We start from the raw sequence: 21931 nt of genomic DNA on the forward strand, positions 1-21931 counted from the left end.
GACATTCCATAGGCGTAATGGTTTTCATACTGTTCAAACCGTATTTTCCATCGCCCTACACCTACCCTACACCTAAACCTAGCCCTCACAGGAGATTGTGCACACTTTTACTTCCTCAAAAAAACTCATTGTGCATGATTTATAAGCCTGTTTCCTCATGGGGACCTGAGAAATGTCCCCACAAGGTCAAAATCTACTGGTATTCCTATCCTTGTGGGGACATTTGGTCCCCATAACGTGATGAATACCAGGTGCACACACACACACACACACACACACACGGAAAAAACTGCCACTGTAATGGGTGCAAAAACTATTTTAATTAGAGAAGTACAAAACAGTTTCATGGCCAATAAGAAATGCATTTATCCAGTACATTTTCTCACAACATTAGCAAACAAGCCAAAATGTTACATGTGGACACTGTACACAGCCATACAAAATTCTCTCACTAAACTGTGAAACAAGTGATAATTTATATTTATTCTGAAGATAACCAGATAACACGAATGCATAAAAGGTGCTTTAACAAGTATAACAGCAGTGAAAATGACATTTCTGTAAATATCTATTCTAAGAAAACTATATGACCTATTTACTAACAAATGAACTTGTGTGTCCATTTAGAGGGCAACTTCCTTCACAAACAAATGTACAAAAACGTTTTAAACACAAGCTCATCTGTGAGGAAAGTCCTCTGCCTAATTCAAGGGTAGCCGATATATCTAATACAGTGCAAAAATCCTATATCAGTATTTTTGTCTTGTTTTCCAGTACAAATCCTTAACAAGATAAACATACCTGAGAAGTAAAATGACAATATTAATACATATTTTCAGACAAACTATCTTAAACATATAATACTGTACCATTCAAAAGTTTAGGGTCGGTAAGATCATTAAAAGATTTTGAAAACAGTCTGTTATGCTAAATAACAGTGAGACTGTAATACTGTGAAATATTATTACAATTTAATATATCTGTTTTAGATTTGAAAATATGTTAAAATGTAATTTTACTCCAGTTTTCCATTACTCCAGTTTTCAGTGTCACATAATCCTTCAGAAATCATTCTAATATGCTGATTGCAAGTATCATTTGTTATTATTATCAGTGTTGAAAACAGATGTGCTGTTTAATATTTTTGTGTAAACTGTGATACAATTTTTTCAGGATTCTTAAAAGATTACTTAACTTTTAGAATAAAAATTTCCTGACAAATTTACTCACCCTCTATGTCATCCAAGATATTCACGTCTTTCTTTCTTCATTTGCAAAGAAATTATGTCTTTTGAGGAAAACATTCCATAATTTTTCTCCATATAGTGGACTTCAATGGTGCTCAACGGATTAAAGATTAAAAATGCAGTTTCAATTCCGCTTCAAAGAGCTCTAAATGATCCCAGCCGAGTAATAAGTGTCTTATCTAGCTTAACGTCATCATTTTACTTTTAAAAATTTGTATTTATACACTTTTTAACCACATATGCTTGTCTTGTCTAGCTTTGCGATGCACATGCGTACTTTGTGTATTCCAGTTCAAGACAGTTAGGGTATGTCGGAAAAACTCCCATCTCATTTTCTCCTCCAACTTCAAAATCTTCCTACATGACTGTTTTACCTTTTTTGGTAAAGCGTGTTTGACCCTCCTTGTATGTTCACTTCGTAAACACTAGGTCGGTACTTCTGCAGCGATGTAAGATGATTTTTAGGTTAGAGGAGAAAATGAGATACCCTAACTGTATTAAACCGAAAAGAATTTGAGGTTAAAAAAAAGTATAGAAATTGCACATTTTTAGAAAATAACCAATCGTTTTGCTTTATAAGACCCTTATTCCTTGGCTGGGATTGTGTAGAGCCCTTTGAAGCTGCACTTTTTTAATCCATTGAGCACCATTGAAGTCCACTATATGGAAAAAAATCCTGGAATGTATTTTTCAAAAAACTTAATTTCTTTGCGACTGAAGAAAGAAAGACATGAACATCTTGGATGACATGGGGGTAAGTACATTACCAAGAAATCTTTATTTTGGAAGTGGAGTAATCCTTTAAATGAATAGAAATTTCAGTAAAACAAATCTTTTGTAACATACTGTAAATGTAAATGAATGTGTCCCTGATGAATAAAATACACATTTCTTTAAAATATAAAATCTTACAGGCCCAAAACTTTTGAATGGTATTGTATTTTGTATTTTAGCAGATTTTTTATAACAGGCATAAAACTCGTCAAACTTTTTTTTTTTTTGCAGTGTCTAGCAGCCTCAGAGCCCCAAACACCACTGCATTAACAAGTCGTTCTGTTGCATGACAAGAGAAGAAATTGACTTCAGTCCAAAATCAGTGCCAACATTCTGCTTGGGAGCACCTGAGGTTCAGAAACAGACAGAACGATGACTGATCACAGCGCAGTGCGTTAGGCCGGCTAAGATGGATATCGCACTGAACGGCAGGCCTCCTGTCACTGCGCAGCGCTCCGAGCGCCCTGAGAGAGCAGTGCTGCTAAGTGTTATCTGGGCTGAAGAGGAAGAGGCAGGGAGGAAGGCTTCGTGACAGCACAGTGCTCCTTCTCGCCCCAGCCAAACTTTGCCGAGTCAGACGGGCGAATGAAATCATCAATTATAGCACAAGGTGAGCTGAAAGCACCGCGTAAAGGTCGCCGAGTGGAGGGAAAAAACGGCCAGCTCAGGGCTTTTCTCTCTGCGTGCCACTCCTGAGTTTATGGGAGGTCCGGCACAGCGCAGAAATGGAGTTTAAATTTTAAACAGGCAGAGAGAGGGGGGCCCCAGGCCCTGTGTGAAGATTTCAGGAGGTGACAGGGTGAGAGGAAGGAAAAGAGTGAGAGAAAGAGATGTCTGGTCTGAATGTGGAGCAGCGAGGGACATTCATAACTAATTAAACAGTCAAAGCCGACGGGTCCTTAGATGCATCACGCTGCAGGTCTCAACCGCAGTCCACCGGATCCCATTAGAGGAGGCTGATAATTGCTGTGTTTGTGGTGCTTTCGCTTAACTAAGGGTGCACTGTTCGCTATTATGTTTCTTGTCCGAAGCCAACAAGTGGCCTATCACCGTCACAGCATAGAAAGGATAACTTCCTGCACTGATCACTCCTCTTCTTCCACATAAGTTGAAGGGAACCATCCCACCTGTAATATAAACAACATTATTAAACATTAGTGAAGACTAACGGAGCGTATCTCTTTATCTCCGTGACTAGTTTGAGAGCTCTTGTGGGTCAGATCTGATAATGACATGTGCAGAGGAATCATTAAGAGTCATTCTGCCATCTTCTGTCATCACTTCCAGTTAATCATCTCTCTTATAAACGCACTTGAGCATATGAAATGAAGGAAAGAGAATGTAATAAGGCTTGAGGAAAGATTCAGGTGTCTTAGAGAGTCAAGATCAGCTATATTGCATGGAAATGTGGAGCTAAAGTCTAATCTCAAATGTCAGTCAGAGTGTCACACCTCTATAATGCTATGTCATTTGCTTGTGTCTTAACCAAAATTCAATTGCTTTCAGAACGAGGGTATATTTAAAAATATATATTTTACCATGAACATGAGTACCACTGATATAATATAACATGTAAATCAATAGGCCTGAAACATAGACAGTGTTTGGGGATTCGTGACCTAGGGTTCGTCCAGTTACTGTAAAATGAAATTCCAGGACTTTCAAGGACTTTTCAAGCCCAATTTAAGGACGTTTATCAGAGATCTCACTTTTGGTTTGATGTTCTCCACTGTTTAAGAAAAAAAAAAAAAAAAAAAAAAGGTTTGCAAAACCACTCAGAAATCCTGATTTGTAACAAATGATTTGCGAAGTCCTTATCTAAATAATAGTTCGCAAACCATCATTTCAGATCAGGACTCATTCAATTCATGGAATGATTCAAAACCTGCTCTGAAATTTCGATCTAAAGCAAAATATTCACAAACCCCTTCCGAAGTCCCAATGTGAATAATGATTTTCAAACCATCATTTCAGATCAGGACTCGGAGCGTGGACCCCGTATCATTCAATTCGCGGTGTGATTCAAGAACCCACTCTGAAGTTCTGATCTAAGCCAAAAATTGGCAAACCCACTCCAAAGTCCCGATCTGAATCATGATTCGTGAACCATCATTTCAGATCAGGACTCATAGCGCGGATCGCAAATTGTGAATCATTCAATTTGCAAAAGATTTGCGAACCCACTTCCAAGTCCCAATCTGAATAAGGCCCGTTTCACACCGCAAGCGTGAGCAGAGCGTGAGCAGCGCGTATTTTTTCCGGCGCCCATGTTAACAAATGAGTGCATTCACACCGGCAGCAGGAGCAGCGCGTGAGCGTCAAGCAGGAGCGTCGCGTGAGCAGCGCTGAAGCGATGGTTTCGCCGCCGAGTCTATTTTTGCTGCGCTGCTCACGCTCAAATAAAGGGACAGTACACTTTTGATGGTCAAAATAAATATGATTTCACACGAAAGTTTTATAAAATGCATGGAACAAGCTTAAAATGCACATATAATACGCATGTCTAGTGAGTTTAACAAGAATCGTAATCAAAAGAAAAAAAAATCCAAAATATGTAGGCCTAGGCTACAGAAGATATAAATGTGTTTTAATTATTCAGTTTGGGTGCAAGCATGGTGTATTAAAAAAAAAGCCAGAAAATTACTAAATGTTTTACGGCAGATTTTTTTTTTTTTTTTTTGCATCGAGAAAAAGCTGCTTTGATTGAGTCTTGGATTGTATAAAGCACTATATAAATAAAGGTAAAATACAATAATAAAATATAATAATAATAATAATAAATGAAAAATGTAAAAAATACACATATGTAGGCTCTAGCGCTACCCATATTTTACCTCATTCATGTGCAGCTTTATGATTAGGGGAGCACAACGTAACACTTCTTGCATTTCTCAGTTTGTGTAAATGTTGTTTGTCTAGTACAAATATGTCGCTTTGTTTCATAATTACAGTGTATACGTATTTTTTGTTATTTACCTCAAAAGAAGGGAAGTGAAGTGTGACAACATGCCAAGCTGGTGGGCTACAATGTAACACGTGAGGAGCACGTTGTAACATCACCAAATGACAGCTTAAAATGTTATCTGATTGAATGAAAAAAATATACACGACAAACTTAAATATTTGGTCAATAAAATAAAATTATTAACTTTCTCAAATAAAATAATGCCATTAATATATATATATATATATATATATATATATATATATTAGGGGTGGGCATAGATTAATTTTTTTAATCTAGATTAATCTAGATTAAAATGGCTAATTTGAATTCTGCTGAAGGCATTCAGAATATGTGTGCTACCCAAATAATGACTAAAAGTAAGTCTTTGAGAATGGATCATAAAGCTCATAAAGCTGTTCTATGATAATTTGTTGATGAAAATTAATTATGTTCAATTAGATGTACTTGTGTTTACTAACTAACTAACAATGAAATTATTTTTTCTACCTATAGATTGTGTTTTTTTTAACGTCAACACCTACCCAACCCATTACATGTTACACCGTACTTTTATTTTGACAGGTTGCCGTGAAGTTTCTGTGTATACAGTATGATATGATGCTAGTTTTCTCAAATGAAACGGTAAAAGTGACACTCACAGCAGTTTGGGCGATTGAGTTTATCTGTTCATGTGAGATGAAAATGCCAAAAATTAGCGGGAGCGTCACGTGTGTTTCAGTATGCGTGTAGTAAAAGCTCGTCTCCGCCATGCATACGTACAGCTAGGCAAACGGAAAATATCGGATTCATATTAAAACGGTCTTTTTGCATTTCAGTTTTCACATACACTAGTCCATATCGCGATTTGAATTAAGTGACAGACCGACATTTGATTTATGAATCCAAAAAACGACGAATTTACGTGGCATTTCGCTATAGTAGATTCTGTTTTCATGAATGGAGGATGACGCGATCCCGTCTGTGTTTTGGCGGAGGAGACTTAAACGCGCGAACATATTCTATAGTCTTCGGTATACATCCGCGTTAAACTATCAAGGTGAAAGTCATCATAGCTTGCGTAGTTCAGACCCAGCTCCCAACCCAAATTTGAGAATAGATTAACGGCGATATTTTTTTTATCGCACGATAAGAGTTTCACGTTAACGCAGCACGTTAACGCCGATAACGGCCCACCACTAATATATATATATATATATATAAAATAAAAAAAATCTATTTTTGAGTTTGACAATGAACACATCGCAACCATGCGTGTTACGACCCTAATCGCAACACACAGCTGTACAGTATAGTTCAAAATAATGTGCGCAAATAGATGAAACATTTAGAAAAACACTCCACACACAGTTCTCATAGAACACAAGACATATAAACGAGACAAAATGCTTTCTTTGTGCCCCGCGCTCCCCTATTTGCTTTATGATCCCACCAATAATTATTGGGTTGAAGCTGTGCCTGCAGTTTCATTATCAATTTCATATTTACCTGTAATCAGTTTCATAGAAAAAAGCTGATTACTAATGCTTTGGAGCAGCTGCATGCACGCTCTACAAACGCTTCCAGTGTGAATACTCTTGCGAGTCTGCAGCTGCAGTAACGCTGTAGTTACGCTGACGTGCAGCTCATGCTCTGCTCAAGCTTGCGGTGTGAAACGGGCGTAATGATTCGCAAACCATCATTTCAGATCAGGACTCGGAGCACGGATCGCGAATCATTCAATTCATGGAATGATTCAAGAACCTGCTCTGAAGTTACGATCTAAAGCAAAATATTCACAAACCCACTCCGAAGTCCCAAACGAACAATGATTTCCAAACCACCATTTAAGATCAGGACTCGGAGTGCAGACTGTGAATCATTCAATTCGCGGAATGACTCAAGAACCTGCTCTGAAGTTCCGATCTAAAGCAAAAGATTCACAAACCCACTCTGAAGTCCCAAACTGAACAATAAGTGCAGATTGTGAATCATTCAATTAGCGGAATGACTCAAGAACCTGCTCTGAAGTTCCGATCTAAAGCAAAAGATTCACAAACCCACTCTGAAGTCCCAAACTGAACAATAAGTGCAGATTGTGAATCATTCAATTAGCGGAATGACTCAAGAACCTCATTTGAAGTTTCGATCTAAAGCAAAAGATTGGCAAACCCACTCTGAAGTCCCGATCTGAATCATGATTCTCGAACCATCATTTCAGATCAGGACTTGGAGCGCAGATCGTGAATCATTCAGTTCGTGGAATGACTCAAGAACCTGCTCTGAAGTTCCAATGTAAAGCAAAAGATTCACAGATTTGCAGAATGTTTCGCAATACGCAAAGTCCCGATTTGAACATGGCTGATTTGAATCTGGACATAGCAGCGCAGAACCTGGGTCTGCCTCCTCCGGGGGCAGAGCTTGCAGGTTCACCACCTGATCGCGGAAGGGCATGGTGGAAACCTTGGGCACATACCCGGGCCGGGGTCTCAGGATGACGTGTGAATCGCCAGGCCCGAACTCTAGGCACGTTTCGTCGACAGAGAACCTCACGATGAGTTGGTGCTTACCAAGGGATGTTCCATCTACTGCATCGTGACACGCTGCGATGGCAGCAACGTACACTTTGAGAGTCAAAGGGGACAGACTGCGCTCCAACTTCTTTTGCAGAAAGTAAAGCACTACTGCAATCGTGCATCTCTGTGGGTCCTCTCCTCGAGAGGAGCACCAGTCAACAAACAGACCCCACCTCAGTGCATAAGCCTGCTTTGTAGAGGGAGCTCTGGACTGAGTGATGGTTTCTATCACGGCCTGTGGAAGGCCGGAGAGGTCTGACACGTCCCGTCCAGGAGCCAGACATGCAGGTTCCAAAGGTCGGGGCGCGGGTGCCAAATTGTGCCCATCCCCTGAGAAAGAAGGTCTTTCCTCAAGGGGATTTTCCAGGAAGGGGCTGCCGTGAAGGGAATGAGTTCTGGGAACCAGGTCCGGGTGGGCCAATGTGGCGCAACCAACAGAACCTGCTCCTCGTCCTCCCCGATCTTGCACAGGGTCTGTGCAAGGATGCTCACTGGGGGAAAGGCGTACTTGGGCCCCGGAGGCCAGCTGTGTGCCAGTACGTCCCTGCCGAGGGAAAACTCGCTGAGGGAGTAAAACAGCTGGCAATGAGAGGATTCGGGGGAGGCAAACAGATCTATCTGGGCCTCGCCGAAATGGCTCCAAATCAGCTGGACTGTCTCGGGGTGGAGGTGCCATTCTCCAGGGAGGGTGGTTTGCCGTGAGAGCTGATCAGCTGCACGGTTGAGATCCCCTGGTATGTGAATGGCACATAGCGATTTCAGCCACGTCTGACTCCATAGGAGCAGATGGCGGGCGAATTGTGACATGCGACGGGAGCGAAGACTGCCTTGGCGATTGATGTAGGCCACAGTTGCAGTGCTGTCGGTACGAACAAGCACGTGCTTCTGACGCAACGTCGGTCGGAAGCGACGAAGGGCCAGAAGCACAGCCAACAACTCGAGGCAATTGATATGCCACTGCAGTCGAGGTCCTGTCCAGGAGCCCGATGCTACTTGCCCGTTGCACACAGCACCCCAACCCGTGGTGGAGGCATCCGTGTAAACCCCAATGTGCCTGGGGCACTCCGGCCCGTAGGAAGGCAGGGTCGGACCACGGGCTGAATAGGCGGCGACACTGCGGGGAAATGCCAATCCGGAGTGTGCCACGGTGCCATGCCCATCTCGGGACTCAGTCGTGTAACCAGCGCTGAAGCGGTCTCATGGAAGGGGACTGAACCCAGAAGGAAGAATGTCCTGGAGAAAAGTCTGACTGCCATAGGCAGTGCTTACCTTCTTCCCTGGTTCCCACGCTGGCGATTTGGTCGGGCTCCGAGTCCAGTTCTGAGGAAGCGAAGTGCTGCTCAAGAAGGGAGCTCGGGGCCGGAACCCTGGAGGTGAGAAAATCAGCTCTTTTTGTTAAATTGTGGGTCTGAGTACACAGCGACTCCCGGCCCTCCACCGGGAGTGGGAACGTAGATGTTGTCGTCCCCAAAAGAGCGATCTTCTCCACCTCCGGGTTGCCAGCATCAGGGTCGCGTCGCAGCTCGTTTGCGGGTGTTTTTAGCTGGTCGCATTCGATATTATGCTCGATATGGCTTAGCTTGTCAGAGATATACGTCTGAGATGCAGAAAACCGCGGGGCTTTATGGGCCAGCAGTGCATTCTGCACTGTATCCTGTATGTCCCCGCAGCGCCTCGCCGCGGTAGCCGAAAAGCATTGGCGGCTCAACGACTTTCCACGGGAGGAAGGCGGGGGGAGCCGGCTCGCGAACGAGCGGCGGGACTTCAGCATGGCCATGGTCATATGCTCGCAATAAGGGGATGAACCATCCGTGAAAGCTGCCTCAGCGTGCTCTAAACCCAAACACGTGAGGCAGTGTTCATGTCCGTCCGCAGCGGTGAGGAAACTACCGCACCCAGATGCGCACGGCCGGAAAGGCATACCGGGAAGATACTTCTCGACAGCCGTGAGAAATTCACTCTTTTAGATCCCGGTTTGCCCAGGGAGGAGCCGCGGGGCAGCTGTGCACTCGACGGGGCTGCTCGCTGGAGTGCAAAAAGGCTTCTTGATTGCCGTGAAAACAGCAGCCCGCAGGATCACGCTGGCGGCTGCCAAACAAGCTCTTTTAGAAGTACTCTTTTAGTTTTGGCAGCGTGCCAGCGGAGAGAGCGTGAACTCAACGAAGAACTCAATTATCTGAAAAGCAGTGTGTAGGGCTCGAGCACGAAGGCTCCGAAGCAAATATCTAAATGAGTGGTTGCGTGCCGCCATCTTATATCCCCGTATATACGGGGGAGTGGCTTGGCATGCAAATACCACTCGCCAATGTTCATTGGCCTTTTGAATAAGGCTCAGAGATGATTGGTCTCTCAAGTGAGTTCCCATATGTAACGTCGTAGTGAAACGACTGAAGGGGAACCTACATTTTCAGCAACTATTATGCCAGTCTTTAATGTTACATGATCTTTCAGAAATCATTATAAAATGCTGAGCTTGTGCTCAAGAAACACTTTCTATGATCAACGATGAAAACAGTTGTGTTGCATTATATTTTTGTAAAAACCATAGTACATTTTTTTAAAAGTTCAAAAGAAAAACTTTCAAAAGAAATATTTATTTGAAATAGAAATATTTTGTAACATTATATAACACCTTTACTGTCACTTTTGATCAATTTAATGCATTCTTGCTGAATAAATGTATTAATTTCTTTAAAAAAATCTTACTGACCCCAAACTTTGCACAGTAGTATAAATATAAAACATTAGAAAAAATGATAATAAATGAAATAACTGACAAAAAAAAAATCTGAACAATGATTTAACACATAACTATAATAGAATACAGAGCTGTTGTTAATACTTTAAGAAAGTCAAGAGCATAATTTAAATTATGTCTGATTGGACGATATTAAGATTCTTCTATACTATGCTGGTTATATAATTCTGTTGTCAATTCTTCATAACCAACCGTACAGAACTGGATTTAGAACTCTGACAAGCCTTTTTTGCTGCTGTGTGCCTAGCATTTCCCTTCTAAGCAAGCATGAACTGTGATTCACCTGGAAGGGCAAGAGTTCAGTTCAATGATGTGCAAGCTTAGGAGAAAAGCTTCACACTATCTTAACAAACATGAAAGCACCAAAACCTCTAGAAGAACTGTTTTAGTACTTGAGCTTCAAGTGAATAATGGTGTATAAGAGCATTTTTTCTCACCTGGCCATTTACTTCACCTTTCCACCATCCGTTGGTACACTTGATATAGATCTTCACCAGGTCACCCACCTGCAGAGAGAGTTCCCGTGTATCTCTGGAGCTGAAATCATATCGTGCCAGTGCAATGCCAAGCACTCTTGGGGTCAGAACTGAGGGAGAAGGGGACAAAAAAAGGTTGTTAGAAAAAAGACGAGTGAAAGACACTAACATTGTCAAAAAAGACATGCCAAGTAGGACAAAACATGTGAACGAGCAACAAGATGATTGGAGATTTGGAGCAAAAACTGCACAAATGGCATTGCATCATGCACAGACATTTTCACACACAAAATGTCGATACAGATCCACTCTCTCCACAGCTCTTAGAAAGCACATATACACTACAGAGAGAGCTGAAGCAAACACAGGGAGAAGAGACTTAGACGGCTGGAGGGGGAAATGAATAAGACAGGTGGCTGATAGCTGTACCTGACCAGAAGGGTGAGGGGGAGGGAGGAACAAAACTGTAGCTGGTGGGACTCAAAACGGAAAGCCCACACAGCACTGGAGCTTAGGATCCAAGCCGAGGCAGAGCAAAGAAAATAAGAACACAAAAACCCAGAGATCTTAACAGAGACATTTTCAACAAAACAAACATAAACAAGCTGATATAAAGAACTCCGCACAGCACTGGGCGAATGAACATTCTGCTTGAAATTCACACAAGATGATTGAAAAATGTCTCAATGAACATAAAATGAAAGTCAATAAGGTCCATTGCTGTTCTTGACTAGGACTGCGCAATATTGGCAAAAATATATTTTTCAATATACAATATACAATATTCATTTCATACCATTAATGGGGAAGGAAATGCATTCAACATGTTTGTTAGACCTTAAGAAATAATGTAAACATAGCTTTACAGGTGAACTACACATAATAAGCTATTCATATTAATTTAGGGCTTCATGAAATAATTTTGTGTATTTATTTATTTTCTGGATTGATAATGATTCATATAAAATTCATCAAAATAGTGTGTCCAAAATGAATTCATGAAATTTTAACAATTTAATCTATTATTTAAAATGTAATCATTATGCTGATTTGGTACTCAAGAAACATTTCTTATTATCAGCAATGCAGCTCAGTATTTTTGTGGAAAATATGATACTTTTTTTCATGATTCTTTGATGAATAATAGTTTTAGAAAATTACTGTAACTTTTGATCAAGTTAATGCATCTTAAAATGTAATCAAATGAAAATACAATTAACAAAACATTTTTAAAGCATTTTTTATTATTTTAAAACAACTTGTAATATGATTTGTATGATTATTTTAGATTATTTTTATGATTGTTTTAGTGCCACATTAAAACATTTAAAAAAAATCTAAAATCACAAGATTAAAATCGTAATATTTTGAGAATAAACTCTAAGGCCTGGTTTCACAGAAAGGGCTTAGACTAAGCCAGGAATAGCCCATAGTTCTATTAGGACATTTAAGTAATTTTTATAAACATGCTTAGAAAAACACATTACTGGAGAGCATCTTAAGACAAAACAAAGGCACTGATATAATTTAAGATCAGTCAGTGCAAGTTTCTTTCAGTTGAAACAGCTCAGACTTACATTTTAGTCTAAGACTAGGCTTAAGCCTTGTCTGTGAAACTGGCGGTAAATGTTTTAAGAGTAAAGTTGAAATTTCGAGAATAAAGTCGAAATGTTTTGAGAATAAAGTCGAAAATGTTTTGAGAATATATTTAAAATATTTAGATAATAAAGTTGAAATGTTTCAAGAATAAATACAAAATTTCGAGAATAAAGTCAAAATGTTTCCAGAATAAAGTCTAAATGTTTTAATTATAAAGTTGGAATGTTTAGAGAATAAAGTTTAAATGTTTCAAGAATAAAGTCAAAAATGTTTTGAGAATAAAGTCTAAATGTTTTAATTATAAAGTCGGAATGTTTAGAGAATAAAGTTAAAATGTTTTGAGAATGAAGTTTAAATGTTTCAAGAATAAAGTCGAAAATGTTTTGAGAATATATTTAAAATATTTTGATAATAAAGTTGAAATTTTTCAAGAATAAAGTCAAAATTTCGAGAATAAAGTTGAAATGTTTCGAGAATAAAGTCTAAATGTTTTGAGAATAAAGTCTAAATGTTTCAAGAATACAGTCAAAACGTTTCGAGAATAAAGTTGAAATGTTTCTTTCAAGAATAAAGTCTAAATGTTTCAAGAATACAGTTAAAACGTTTCGAGAATAAAGTTGAAATGTTTCAAGAATAAAGTTGAAATGTTTTAAAAATAAAGCTGAAATGTTTCGAGAATAAAGTCGAACTTGCGAGAATAAAGTTTAAATGTTTCAAGAATAAAGTTGAAATTTCAAGAATAAAGTTTAAATGTTTTGATAATAAAGTTGAAATTTTTCGAGAATAAAGTTGAAATGTTTTGAGAATATTGTCTTAATGGTTTGAGAATAAAGTCGAAATTTCGAGAATACAGTCAAAATGTTTTGAGAAGAAAGTCAAAATTATGAGCTCTTGAATCTTTATTTCAAGTTTAAAGCATTATATAAACATAAAGGAACATCAGAAGGAATGAAAAAAAAAAACAGTAAAGCCTAATTTAATGAAATAAATGTCTCATTGTAATAGGAAAGATGACTGATTCACATGACACTTAAACTGAGGCAAATACACAATCTGTCACACCATATTAAAGAGCGTGAAAAACACATTTAAATAGAATTATTATTTGTATTTCGCTATAAATCTGATTTTGAAAGCTGAAACTTTGAAATATCTCCCAGTGCCCTCAATCCGGGCCATTTGCATGCGCAATAGCCTAGAATATTCTCTCAAAATATTATTACTTTTATCTCGCAATTGCTACAAATGAATTCTCGTAATTATGACTTTATTCTTGAAACATTTTTACTTAATTTTCAAAATATTTTGACTTTATTCTTGTAATTTTGACTTTATTCTCGTAATTTCGACTTTAGTCTTGTAATTTTAACTTTATTCTCATAATGTTGATATAATATTAAGATTTTAATCTCATTATCTTAGATTTATTTATTTTTTTATGTGGCACTAAAACACCATCATAGTATACTGAATAAATTAAAATATGGACAAAAATATACTGGTTGTATGATATTTCTTAAAATAATAATAATAATAATAATAATAATAATAATAAAAAATTATGTGACGTTTTAATAATTGCAATATATTATTAACTACAGACCTGCAGAATATGCAGATTTTTTTAGTGACACACATCAGATCATCTAGAAGATACTGTACAAGCTAAATGAAGAAGATTATTATCGTTACCATAGATTTTTATTTTTTATTTTTTTAAACAAATATGGATATACATTTATTGCTTAGCCCTATTTTGGACACCATTGACTTTGGACGCCCATACAAGGTTATTTTCGTAAACGAAAACTAAAACTAAGACGAAAACTATTGATCAAAAAACATTTTCGTAAACTGAAATAAAATAAATGTCAAAATAAATGAAAAACTAGAACGAAACGAAACTAACAACTTTTATTGAAAAACTAACTGAAATAAAATAATAATTATCAAAAATAAATAATCGTTTTCGTAATCATTATGTTCTCACCCCATGGCGGAAAAATAAAGACTGCGACATGAACAGCACCTGAATTAAATCTAGGCTACTGCATCAGTTTTTAATGATGTATTTTATGTAACACAAGCAATCAAACCAATATACTTGAGTTGCTTAATTGTTAAATGATAGAGATTCAAACCCCCACGCGATCATTTGTAAATGACGAAAAGTCTTACCGGAACATTCAAATCTATATTTGCACTGCCGCTGACAGAGAGCGGTCATCATGTTTATGTAAAAAAAAAAAAAAACACAGCTTCACAAACAGTCTTTTCAAATACCCAGTCATTCATATTATCACAGCAATATTATGATTAAAGGTCATAGTTTGGATATAAACACTGATGTGATGTCTATGGTAGAGATCAAAACAGAGCACGTCATTTTTTTTAAGTAATTGGCGCTTCAAGTAACGTACTCGGTTACTAACGTAACCTCGGTTCTCTCAGAGAGGGAACGAGTACTGCGTAGCTTACGCTAGGGGAAAATCCTTTCCGCGAGAGATATTGAAGCCAAAAAATTATCCTTAATTTTGTATTAATGTAAAACGCGTTGCCGCGGTGAGCAGACATAGGCGAGGCGTATTGCGTGCCTATTGGCTGCTCCGCAGCAACTGCAGCACCTATCGAGCGAGGCTTGGCGCGATGCCAGCTCCAATGAGTGCATTCCGCGCCTGATACGTCATCTCCCGCCGAAAGTGGCGTGATCCCAGCCTATAAATATCGCTCGCAGGTAGCTACACTCTGGTTTTTTCATCATAAAAGCGCCCAGAGCACACGCTTGCACGGCAAGGTACGCAGTACTCGTTCCCTCTCTGAGAGAACCGAGGTTACGTTAGTAACCGAGTACGTTCTCTTACGAGAGGTCTCTCCTACTGCGTAGCTTACGCTAGGGGACCCCCTGTAAAACGCCGTGCATGCCAAGATCTGATACCATAGACCCTAGGGCAATAGCCCGGGGTTCATATAGTGCTTAAACGTATAAGGGGATTAGGACCCTAAAAACACTGGCTCCTGGTGTATCCGGGCAGGTAAACGGCCTGGATAAACTTGGAACATGGGTCTAGATATCTGTTAATATCTAGACCGACAGCAATTTGGCCTGTAGGGCGGGAACCTCCAGGTTGTAGAATCTTATAAATGTAGACGGGGAGGCCCAGCCTGCCGCCGTACAAATATCTTGCAAGTCGATCCCACTCGACCAAGCCCACGATGAGGCCACGCCCCTCGTGGAATGTGCTCTGACACCCAGCGGGCATTGCCTGCCCTTGGACTCGTACGCCAGTGCAATAGCGTCCACTATCCATCTGGATAAAGTCTGTTTTGACGCAGCCATTCCCTTAGAATGCCCGTAAAACGAAACAAACAGCTGTTCTGTCTGTCTAAAAGCAGACGTGCGCGACACATAGACTCTTAGCGCTCTAACTGGACATAAGAGTCTCGCGTCAGCCTCTTCATCCACAGCCGGTAGAGCAGACAGTGCGATGACCTGTGCTCGAAACGGTGTGTTAATAGACTTTGGCACATATCCGTGCTTGGGTTTGAGTATAACTTTTGAGTCGTTAGGTCCAAACTCCATGCATGTCGCGCCCACGGAAAGCGCGTGCAAGTCTCCTACGCGCTTCACTGAAGCAAGCGCTAGGAGGAATATAGCCTTAAGAGACAGATATTTTAATTCAGCCGCCTGTAGTGGTTCAAATGGTTCGCTCTTCACAGCGTCCAACACCACAGAAAGGTCCCATGTTGGGACTGAAGGCGGTCTGGGTGGATTTAACCTCTTAGCTCCTTTAAGGAAGCGTATGATTAAATCATTCCTCCCTATTGACTGACCTAGCGTTGTCCTCGAGAACGCTGCTATGGCCGCCACATAAACTTTGAGCGTGGACGGGGACCTGCCCTTGTCCAGCAGCTCTTGTAGAAAGGAAAGTACATCCGTCACACCACAGTCTGTGGGTGTGGATCCGCGGGCTGTGCACCAATCCGCAAATATCGACCACTTCGAGGCATAGAGCCGTCTAGTAGATGGAGCTCTAGCCTGTGTGATCGTTGATATCACTCCTGTGGGGAGTTCATCATATATTCCCTGGTGACCCATACATGAAGGGACCACAGCTCGGGATGGGGGTGCCAGATCGCGCCGCCCGCCTGCGAGAGGAAGTCTCTCCTCACAGGTATTGGCCATGGTGCGATGCTCGTCATCTGCATCAGCGCTGGGAACCAAGTCTGGTTTCCCCAAAACGGCGCTATCAGCAGTATTGCACACCTTTCCTCTTTCACCCTCTCTATCACCTGAGGTAGGAGAGAGACTGGGGGAAAAGCATAAAGAGGACGGCGGGGCCACGTATGGGCTAGCGCGTCCTTGGCTTTGGAAAAGAATTCTGGGCAATGAGCGTTGTCCTGAGATGCAAATAGATCTATCTCCGCTCTGCCGAATGTTTTCCATAATAGCTGCACCGTCTGAGGGTGCAGCGACCATTCGCCCGCCGGAATATTGTTTCTGGACAGTCTGTCTGGTCCTACATTTAGGGTCCCCCGCACATGCGCTGCCCTCAGCGAGCACAGGTTGCGATGAGCCCATACCAGAAGGCGTTCTGCAAGTGCATGTAGGTTTCTGGACCTGAGCCCGCCCTGGCGATTTATGTAAGCCACTACCGATGTGTTGTCGGAGCGGACTAATACATGACTTCCCTTCAATAGGGGAAGAAAATATGTCAGCGCATTCTCCACTGCTATCATTTCGAGGCAGTTGATGTGCAGTGACTTCTCTCGTTCTGACCATAGGCCGAACGACGGTCTGCCCTCTAGCAGCGCCCCCCATCCCGAGGTGGACGCGTCCGTGGACACTACTTTCACCCTCGAGGGTCTCTCTAGAGTGACACCTTTTCGGTACCAGTCGGCTGCTCTCCACGGCATCAGGGCTGTAACGCAACTCTGATTGATCGTGAGACGGAGTCGACCGGACGCCCACGCTCGGCGCGGCACGCGCGCTTTCAGCCAGAACTGCAGTGGGCGCATGCGAAGCACCCCTAACTGTAGAACTGATGATGCTGAAGCCATAAGACCTAATACTCTTTGAAAGGTCTTGAGCGGGGCAGACTTGCTGCGGCAGAGCGCGCTCACTGCGCTCTGAATGTTCAGCGCGCGCACTGACGAAAGCTTCGCTGTCATTGACAGCGAGTCCAATTCTATGCCCAGGAAGGAGATATTCTGGCTGGGGTTCAGCGAGCTTTTCTCCCAATTGACTTTCAAACCCAAGTTCTCGAGGTGATCGAGTAACATGGTCGTGTGTTCCCTGAGCATTGAGTGAGATTGCGCTAAAATCAGCCAATCGTCCAAATAATTCAGTATTCGCACGCCTTTCTGTCTGAGCGGGGCGAGCGCTGCGTCCATGCACTTCGTAAATGTACGGGGTGCTAGGGACAAACCGAATGGCAGGACTGTGTACTGATAAGCTTGGCCCTCGAAGGCGAATCTCAAAAATCGCCTGTGACGCGACGCTATCTGTATTTGAAAATACGCGTCTTTCAGATCCACTGACACAAACCAGTCTCCTTGGCACACTTGTGTGAGGATTTTCCTGGTTGTGAGCATTCTGAACTTTCGCTTCACTAGCGCTTTGTTCAGTTGCCTTAGATCTAGTATGGGCCTGACTCCTCCACCTTTTTTCGGTATCAGAAAGTATTTGCTGTACAGCCCTCCTTCGCTCTGACCTTGAGACAGGGGTTCTATGACACCTTTGCTCAATAATGTGGTCACTTCGGCTCGTAGCAGGTGTGCTGCATCTGCCTTTATCGTGGTCTCGACGCGCGCCGTGTAACGGCGAGGGCGTCGTCGAAACTGGAGCGAATAGCCTCTCTTTATAATGTCCAGCACCCATTTTGAGACCCCTGGGAGTTTTTCCCATGCATCTGCATGTAATGCGAGGGGGTGGGTGCGAAGCGCGCTCCGATCTGTTACTAACGGAGCCGCTTCGGTGTCTGTGACATGCAAGGCTCGGGGTACGCTGACCGCGGGGACTGCTATCTCTGTGTGTATATGTGGTTGCGTGGTAACGGGCACATTTAACACACTCGATGCAGCTTTTAGTGGCGTAGACGGGGCGTCGTCCGGTTTCATTTTTACAGAAACCGTAAGACCTGCCTGATGTAATATGTGTGGGCACTCTGGGGTGGGCACATATACCACATGCGAAGCGCAGTCGATTTGGGTCGACTTTATGAGCGCGGGGCTTGTATGACAAGATGTGCTTATATGTAGCGCCGGCCTGATGACTGCGGATAATGCTGGAACAGCCACATTTCCTGGAGCTGAGCGAGCGAATACTTTTGGTGGGAGTCTGGCAGCCGCGGGACTCGCGCACCGGCGTTTTCCTAGCTGTGCTAGGCCTGTTTCGGAGGATTAGGTTTCAGCTCAACCTTGGGCCTCTGAGCACGCTCTCCGTGGCGGCGACCTGCAGAGCGTGAATGAGGTCTCGCTCCCTGCGTCTGGTGGCGTTGAGAGACGGCTGCAGCAGGCTGATGCTGGGGTCTAGAGCTCTGCGCTGGCGGCTTTGGGCGACCGGCGGAGCTAGACCGCTTAGGTAGGAAGTGCTTCATCGCCTGAGAAGTCTTCTGAACCTCAGCAAACCTCTCAGTGAAGTCCTTCAGGGAAGCGCCGAACAGACCCGTCGTCGAAAACGGCGCGTCGAGAAAGGCTGTGCGCTCGGACTCCGCCATCTCTGAGAGCGTGAGCCACAAGTGCCTTTCTGTCACCGTCAGCGCCGCCATGTTGCGTCCGATAGCCTGAGCTGCCGATTTGGTGGCACGGAGAGCGAGGTCCGTGGCGCTCCTCAAATCCGGCACGCAGATCGCGTCAGGGCCTTCCTCGTCCAGTTTTTGGAGAAGGTCTGCCTGGAAGATCTGCAGCGTGGCCATCGTGTGCAGCGCTGAGGCGGCCTGTCCCGCCGCGGCGAAGGCTCGGTGGAGAAGACTCGATGTTTGTCTGCAGGCTTTTGACGGAAGCGCCGGCTTAGCACGCCGTCCAGCAGAGGGCGGGCATAAGTGGGCCGCTATCGCCTCTTCCACAGGAGGAATAGCCAGGTATCCTCTACTCTCGGCGCCGTCAACCACAGAGAACGCCGGGGAGGAGGATGGGCGCACTCTCGCTGAGTAGGGGGCGCCCCAAGACTTTGCAAGCTCCTGGTGGAGTTCGGGAAGGAAAGGGGCGGGCTTTGCTTGCGACGTCCGCTCTCCTTTCGGCAGGAACCGGCCGTCCAGCCGGTTGTGAGCAGGCTGCTCCGGTGAGGACCACTCCAAGCCCAGGCTCGCCGTGGCTTGAGTTAAAATCCTCACGAGCTCTGACTCTATCGAGGCTCTCGCGCTGGGTGGGGCGTGAGCGGGGGGGCGACGTCCACAGAGTTCGCCCAATCCTCACTGCCTGACGCTGCCAGCGAACAGGAGTCCTCCTCCTCCTCCATTCCACACCCCTCAACGGCGCCTTCGGCGGGGGCAGCGGCTGACAGCGGCTGCTCCAAATCCGGCCCCGAGAAGGTGAAGATAGGTGAAGCTAGCAGGCGCGCCGGCGAGCTTTGACGGCTGGAGGACGATTCCGGCAGCCTCTGGGCACGGCGCTTTTTACGGCGTGGCGCCGCAGCAGGCTTCGGAGCAGGCTGTGAAAAGAAGGCCAGGCGAGTCCTCAGAGTCGCCATGGCCAGAGACTCGCACTGAGGGCATCCTCCCTCGGCGAGCGCCATCACAGCGTGGTCTTCTCCCAGGCAGGAAACGCACACGGCGTGGCGGTCCCCGTCACTGAGTGCAACTCCGCATGAGTCGCAAGACGGCATCTTTAAAAAGACGCTGCTCTTTTAGTAAGGATAGCAAGTAAAGGATATGAGCGCCGGAAAGCGCAGCAGGAAGGCAGGAAGGCGGCGTAGCCAGCAGCTTCAGACTCGTCCCGCTGATGAGCTTCCAGTCGACGGCGGCTTCTTCTCCAGCTCCAGCGATGCGAAGGCGTCGCGTGAAGGATGAAAAAATCAGAGTGTAGCTATCTGCGAGCGATATTTATAGGCTGGGATCATGCCACTTTCGGCGGGAGATGACGTATCAGGCGCGAAATGCACTCATTGGAGCTGGCATCGCGCCAAGCCTCGCTCGATAGGTGCTGCAGTTGCTGCGGAGCAGCCAATAGGCACGCAATACGCCTCGCCTATGTCTGCTCACCGCGGCAACGCGTTTTACATTAATACAAAATTAAGGATAATTTTTTGGCTTCAATATCTCTCGCGGAAAGGATTTTCCCCTAGCGTAAGCTACGCAGTAGGAGAGACCTCTCGTAAGAGAACTAACAAAATTGTTAATGAAACTAATAAAAACTAAACTAAGTTTTATTGCAAATTTGAAAACTATACTAAAATAAAACGAATTAAAAAAAAAACAAAACTAAATTAACCTTGCGCCCATATGGGCAAAAACACATTTCTCAAAATATCTTTTTTGATGTTCAACAGAAAAAAGAAAGTCATGCAGGTCCAGAATGACATGAGGGTGAATAAATGATGACAGAAAAGACTAGTACTACTTTCATGAACCACATACTACATTTTATGGGCAGAAGCAACTGGGACACTGTTAAAAAAAAAAAAAAACATCATACAAGTGGAAAATGACACAGGCAACCTATTTCTGTAAGTGTCAAGATTTTTTTGAACTGTACACTATTTTCTCTAGGTGTTCTGCTATAGCTTTTGCCAAAAAACACACAAGTGTGTGCTCCTGGCCCTGTCACTGACACAGCTGTGATAGCGTTCATACAGAGCGCGAGTCCTGTTACCATCTGAACGCCCATCTGAGCATCCAGGACTTTCTAATATGTAAACTAGCAAACGTCAAATCCACAATATGTTTGCCTGCCTGCTTTGCATCTCCTTTGGGGGAAACGAAGCAGTGGGCGATGATCCAACTACTTTTGCCTGTGACACTGTCACTCAGAAATCACCTGAAGAAATCATGCAGCCAATCACACTTTCGATATCTTTAGTCAGAGCTAAAACCGATGCGATATCTGTCTAGTAAATAACATTCCTCACATTAGCTTATCAAACACAACCCTGATATCTCCCTTTGTGTTCAACGTGTTTACCATACACTTGACGCCTGCAGACGTGTCAGCGCCCACACACCGAATGATCTGTCAGCGTATTTGTGTGTGTTTTGGTTTGGGGCACATCAGCGAGAGCTCTGTCCCAGGATTCATCAGGGGCCCGGATTTTCTGCTGAGGTTTGTGAAAGGATGCGTCACTGAGAGTGGCAGTCGAACATAAACACCTCTAACAAGCCGAAGATGCTAAAGAAAAAAGGACAAATAGAACAGCGAAATCCCCAATTCACAATCCCCACTATCCTGTTCTTTCTATCAGCCAAGCCGTACTCGTTCGCTAAGCCTTTTTCTACGTGACACGTCTCTCTCTGTTCAATAAAGCTGACTTTCTGTGTCTCCACTAGTTGCCCTTTTATTTCTCAATGCAGGGACTGTTTTTTTCTCTTAGCTGTGAGAGAGAAAAGCAGCCAAGTCCCTACAGG

General features: G+C 43.2%; 1 protein-coding gene across 1 annotated transcript in view; it reads right to left on the reverse strand.

Moving 5' to 3' along the window:
* Positions 1-312: 312 nt before the first annotated feature.
* vav3b (vav 3 guanine nucleotide exchange factor b) overlaps positions 313-21931 on the reverse strand; it is a 96824-nt gene continuing 75205 nt past the window's right edge. Inside the window, exons 26-28 of the mRNA XM_073848953.1 lie at positions 11205-11285; positions 10737-10885; positions 313-3148 (exon numbers count right to left, since the gene is read on the reverse strand). Coding sequence (XP_073705054.1) covers positions 3107-3148; positions 10737-10885; positions 11205-11285 — 272 coding nt within the window. The 3' untranslated portion in view covers positions 313-3106. The remainder of the gene's footprint in view (positions 3149-10736; positions 10886-11204; positions 11286-21931) is intronic.

Source organism: Garra rufa, chromosome 10 (genome assembly GCF_049309525.1).
Source record: "Garra rufa chromosome 10, GarRuf1.0, whole genome shotgun sequence".
NCBI lineage: Eukaryota > Metazoa > Chordata > Actinopteri > Cypriniformes > Cyprinidae > Garra > Garra rufa.